Source organism: Rhinoderma darwinii, chromosome 1 (genome assembly GCF_050947455.1).
Source record: "Rhinoderma darwinii isolate aRhiDar2 chromosome 1, aRhiDar2.hap1, whole genome shotgun sequence".
In the NCBI taxonomy this organism is placed as follows: Eukaryota; Metazoa; Chordata; class Amphibia; order Anura; family Rhinodermatidae; genus Rhinoderma; species Rhinoderma darwinii.
The window spans coordinates 627,239,716-627,245,715 of record NC_134687.1 but is presented as its reverse complement, the minus strand read 5'-3'; the positions used below and the strand labels follow the sequence as shown (position 1 = coordinate 627,245,715).

Below are 6,000 nucleotides of genomic sequence, written 5' to 3'. Positions count from 1 at the left end.
AGACCCCCTAAAAAAATACAGACCCCCTAAACTAATACAGACCTCACACCAGACGTGCAGATACTCACCTCCCCCGTTCCTGCAGTCCTCTTTACTCCTGAGCGCCACTGCAGATAAACGTCCTCACACCGGCCCCAGGGGTGAAGAGGACTGCAGGAACGGGGGGAGGGGAGTGTATGAGGTGAGGACGCCGATACCCGGGAGACTCGCTTGCTCTTCTGTCCATGTGATTTGCCCTTTTTTCCAGGAGAGTTGGTAAGTATGATCCAATTCAAGGCCCCATATGTATAACTTCAAACTAGAGTGTCCAGGCACAAGCTAAGAAAAGAGGTCAAAACCCCCAACCCACAAAGTGTCATCCTCCAGCTCTCAGGAGAAGAAACCTCATGGCTGCAGGAGAATGCCAACATGTAACTCATCACAGCCATAATAAGATTGTACCTGGTACCAGATATACCACTATATACACTAGGTAACCGAAACACTGGGCACATCCATACTCCGCCTCCTCTTAGAGCAGACCCGCCCCTGCTTAACTCTATACAACTTTAACAGCTAACAATACCTTATTCACCTGTCCTACACTCAGCCTCTTCCCAGACTAAAGTGACTGATAACAGGGAGCAATAGTTTGTATTAATCTGTCCTACACTCAGCCTCTCCCCAGCCTAGAACGGCTGATAACAGAGAGCAATAAATAGATTGTGTTTACCTATACAGTAAATGAATATAATACAGACATTGCGCTTCTTGTGCTCCTTCTCCTCCAGGTTCCCCTGGTTCTGTCTCGCCCTCATGCTCCACACATTGACCTGATTTTACTCTGCTGTCACATCTGCTCTCCTATCCTACCAGTCCTCTCATTAATTTTCGTCTCCTGCCCTCCCACCTATCAAACCTCCTTCGCCAGTCAATAATAACAGAAAAAGCATCAGGATCTGGGGGTGAAGAGACAGGAACTGGGACAATGTTTTATAGGAGGGGGGGTTTTCAGGACATCTTCGTAGATAACCCCCTCCCCCTTCCCTCCTAGAATTCAATGTTTGGGGAGTGAAGTTTTACATTCTCTACATTAGAGCAGCTTTATCGCACTTTTATATAAGACATATTATGAAACCCCTGAAAGAATGAAGAAAAACAGCACAAGGGGTAAGGAGATGAAGCACATATTATTTGGGCATAATTCCTACCCCCATATTCTCTGATTGAACCCCCATAATGACAGCCAGAGATCCCAAAAATGACTGCCAAAAAGCCTCCAGACAGCGTATAGCTAAAGTACCTTATGCCCATTGTGGGCTACACAGGAGACCTGGAAGACCCCAAGACAATCAGTGACAGTAGACATTTGTGATCCCCATTGGTGATGGGTCATGCCCCCTATAACCCTGGACAGGAAGGCCTAGGGGCTGATGTCCTCCGGTTCTTGTAGGAAAGATCTCCAGGTCATTTTGCCAACACTGTGGTGCCTGTGAACAGTGGAGGCCCTATGAAGGCTTACATGGTCCATGGGAAAGAAGGATGAGGACAACCTTCATGGGCTCCATAACACCCGTGGGGGTGTCTGTTTGGCACCTACGACCTCAGCAGCTCCCCAACTCTGAGTGATATTAATAAAAGTAAGAGGGCTCAGATGCTTTCAGAAAAACATGACGTTATCTCCTCTATATCCCATCCCTGGATGTGGGTGATGGACCTCTTCTGATTCCCAGATTTGGAGTCATGAAGGGTCTGAGGACACATTGGTGTCTACGGCTCTGTGGGGTCTTATTTTTGGATCATCCCAGTATGAACATTACAGGTTGTACTTTATGGACTTATCCTGTATATTACTGATATATTTTCCTCCACACATCTCCACCACCTTCCCTCTTCCTCGCGTTCCTCACCCTCTATCTCCACCTCAACGTGAATCTTCTCTGATTGATGCTGCAATCAAACTTGTAATCTACATGGGAATATATAATGAGCTGATGCTATAAATTAGTTATTACAGTCAGCAGAAAAAGACTTGACTGAAATTGGGGGATGTACAATCAAGACGAATATGGTTGAGGTGTAGAGCAGAATAGTTGATGACAGATCAAGTCCTCGATGATCAAGTCCTCGATGGGGGCGGATTGACGCTGGTGACCTCAATGTGAGGCGTTCAGCTCAATGCCTGACTGGACATGAACAGCAGTCAACGAAATGGAAAGTAGTCCTAGTGCCACGGGCTTGTCGTGCATGAAGCCATAAGGAGGGTCCAACTGCTCAGTCCAACATCTGCAAGTCCTTGAGGGACACATCTATAACGCTGTTGTTCTCATACGTTCTGGAGCTTGTTCTACGTTGTGCAAACTTAATAGCCCCTACACATTAAGCACAGCAGGATCTTTACGAAATATTAAAGTAATCAGGCTCCTCCTCCTTATTAAAGCCACACCCCTCAGTCTATGTGCAGATTTTCCCTGATTATTTCTTTCTCTCACTGGAGGTTAAGTTACTTGTAGTTTATAATCATTCTGTCCTTGCTGTAATATAAATCAGCTTTCTATATACTGACCTCCCGGTGAGCTTGTGCTTATAAACAGAAGACAATCAGAATAAGCAAAGCTGCAGTGTAAAGTATGGCAGAGAAACAGGGACTGAGATAGTCAACAGTCAGAGATAGAGTATTATATAAGTCAGAAATTCGAGGGTAGATTTATAACTTGAATAGATTACACAGAGCAGAAAAGAACTAAAAAAGATCTGACCCTAAAGAAGTAGATAGCATATACGAATTACCGAAAGCGACATATAGGAGTCATTATATTGATGATCTTCTGATATCTCGCTGCGATAGACGACTCCATTCACACACTTATAATACATAAACATTAATTATTGACAGAAGGGTCCGAGAATATTCCTGGATTCACCACAGGGCGGAGGTCAGACACTCCATTCGTGGATCTTACTTCTCAGGTTTGTCTTCCGGTTCTCTGACCAGGGAAAGCAACTTGTCCAGTTTGGCCACTTCCACCTCTGGACCCTTTAGAATTTCTTGCCCCTTTTTCTCCTGGAAATAAAAGAGAATTATTGTTGTTATTAATATAATTAATGGAAGATCCATAGTATGAAAATAATAGGATCTTCGGGATCAGATCTCCAGCATCACTATGGACTTTAGATGGTGATGGGATTTATGTCTACTCGTGACCTCTTGAAACATCTAACAATCCTCAAGAAATGAGAAGGACCATCACCAGCCATGATCGCCAACGTACCTGGAAGGTGACCACCAAGATCAACTAGAAGTGGATGGTCATCTTCTGACCTGGACTACTATGGATCCCTCCCATTCACATCTCTGTATGTATAGTCTGTATGGTATTATTTCCCTTCAGAAGAAAGTTGGGTCTGACAGGATCCAGGAAATATATTCAACCCTCACAAAGACCGTTCATACGGAAGGACCATGGGGAAAATAATTTATGTCACGAAAAAAAATATTTTCGTATCTGAATGCCCATCCCCCAACGAGTGTTAGCAATGAATATTGAAGAGTGAATCGAATCGGAGACAAATTTTTCCTTTTATGGCCAGCTTTAGTCTGTCTTGTCCTTTTTGGCCAAACATGGGGTGGGACTAGATGGACTAGGAGACTCTTTGGCCATAAAATTCCAGGTCTTTTGTGATCAATGACACGGTTCTCCCATGATTGAGTATAGCAATGGCCTCCAACCCGTGGAGAGTTTAGCAGGTATGACCACTGAGCACACAGGGACATTTCTTGGTCTCCAGCTTCTTAGAGTAGAGAAAGACATATCAGAAAACGCCTGTAAATTGTTGTAGGATCTGCACCGAAGATCTGCAGCAAAACCGCAACGTGTGAATGGACACATAGAGTTGAGTTGCAGCCGATGACCATAAAGCGTCTCTCAGAGTCAGGGCGCTGCGCTTGGCGATATAATTATCCATCAAGTGATTAACGCAGCACATTCCTAATGACTGGGATGTAGCTATAATTAGAGGGTCGTTAATTGTTAATTGAGATATCTTGTCTCCCTTCACAGTCAATAAGTGTTCATTACCAGATTAAAGAACACAGAAGGAACAGAGAAGTCTGGGGACAGCGAGTGACGCCATGAACTCAGATACATAGTCATACAACCTGCAGATTATTACACCACTGACCTCTGTAGAGATCTGCAGAACATTGCTCTGTCCTCTCTACGGACTCTACCTCCTGACAGATACAGTGATATATTCTGCAGATTATTACACCATTGACCTCTGTAGAGATCTGCAGGACATTGCTCTGTCCTCTCTACCTCCTGACAGATACATAGTGATATATTCTGCAGATTATTACACCACCGACTTCTCTACGGATCTGCAGAACATTGCTCTGCTCTCTACCTCCTGACAGATACATAGTGATATATTCTGCAGATTATTACACCACTGACCTCTCTAGAGATCTGCAGAACATTGCTCTCTCCTCTCTACCTCCTGACAGATACATAGTGATATATTCTGCAGATTATTACACCACTGACCTCTGTAGAGATCTGCAGAACATTGCTCTGTCCTCTCTACCTCCTGACAGATACATAGTGATATATTCTGCAGATTATTACACCACTGACTCCTCTAGAGATCTGCAGAACATTGCTCTGTCCTCTCTACCTCCTGACAGACACATAGTGATATATTCTGCAGATTATTACACCACTGACCTCTCTACAGATCTGCAGAACATTGCTCTGTCCTCTACCTCCTGACAGATACAGAGTGATATATTCTGCAGATTATTACACCACTGACCTCTCTACAGATCTGCAGAACATTGCTCTGTCCTCTACCTCCTGACAGATACAGAGTGATATATTCTGCAGATTATTACACCACTGACCTCTCTACAGATCTGCAGAACATTGCTCTGTCCTCTACCTCCTGACAGATACATAATGATATATTCTGCAGATTATTACACCACTGACTTCTCTACAGATCTGCAGAACATTGCTCTGTCCTCTCTACCTCCTGACAGATACAGTGATATATTCTGCAGATTATTACACCACCGACTTCTCTACGGATCTGCAGAACATTGCTCTGTCCTCTCTACCTCCTGACCGATACATAGTGATATATTCTGCAGATTATTACACCACTGACCTCTGTAGAGATCTGCAGAACATTGCTCTGTCCTCTCTACCGACTGATAGATACATAGTGATATATTCTGCAGATTATTACACCACTGACTCCTCTAGAGATCTGCAGAACATTGCTCTGTCCTCTACCTCCTGACAGATACATAGTGATATATTCTGCAGATTATTACACCACTGACCTCTGTAGAGATCTGCAGAACATTGCTCTCTCCTCTCTACCTCCTGACAGATACATAGTGATATATCCTGCAGATTATTACACCACTGACCTCTGTAGAGATCTGCAGGACATTGCTCTGTCCCCTCTACCTCCTGACAGATACATAGTGATATATTCTGCAGATTATTACAACACTGACTCCTCTAGAGAACTGCAGAACATTGCTCTGTCCCCTCTACCTCCTGACAGATACATAGTGATATATTCTGCAGATTATTACACCACTGACCTCTCTACAGATCTGCAAAACATTGCTCTATCTTTGTTAAATTCTGAGAGCCAGTCTGTAAAAATTAAATAACATATCCGTCTGGCAGATGCAAATGGCATTTTCATGGACAGATGAGGCGACATAGCATTTCAGATAATGACTCCGGGCTATTGAGTTGTGTGGAGGGATGAGGAACGTTCCGGTGATACAAGATGATTTTCTTTTTCTTCTTCACCGGAGAACAGTGACGCCTGGATGATGGGTTCAGTAGTGTTTTTACGAAGCTGATGGGAACTAATTGAGCTGCTCAGGGTGAAGAACTGATCTCCAAACCTAAATCCACTCTACACATGAGAGTTATTATGGCCTGTCACTATCTGACCATCTAGTAAAACACTGAACCCGCTGAACCCACTTGTCAA

At 43.8% G+C, this 6,000-nt stretch overlaps 1 protein-coding gene across 1 annotated transcript in view; it reads right to left on the bottom strand.

Annotated features, from left to right (window-relative positions):
• Window positions 1-2,845: 2,845 nt before the first annotated feature.
• DNAI1 (dynein axonemal intermediate chain 1) overlaps window positions 2,846-6,000 on the bottom strand; it is a 142,908-nt gene continuing 139,753 nt past the window's right edge. Inside the window, exon 21 of the mRNA XM_075847599.1 lies at window positions 2,846-3,043. Coding sequence (XP_075703714.1) covers window positions 2,939-3,043 — 105 coding nt within the window. The 3' untranslated portion in view covers window positions 2,846-2,938. The remainder of the gene's footprint in view (window positions 3,044-6,000) is intronic.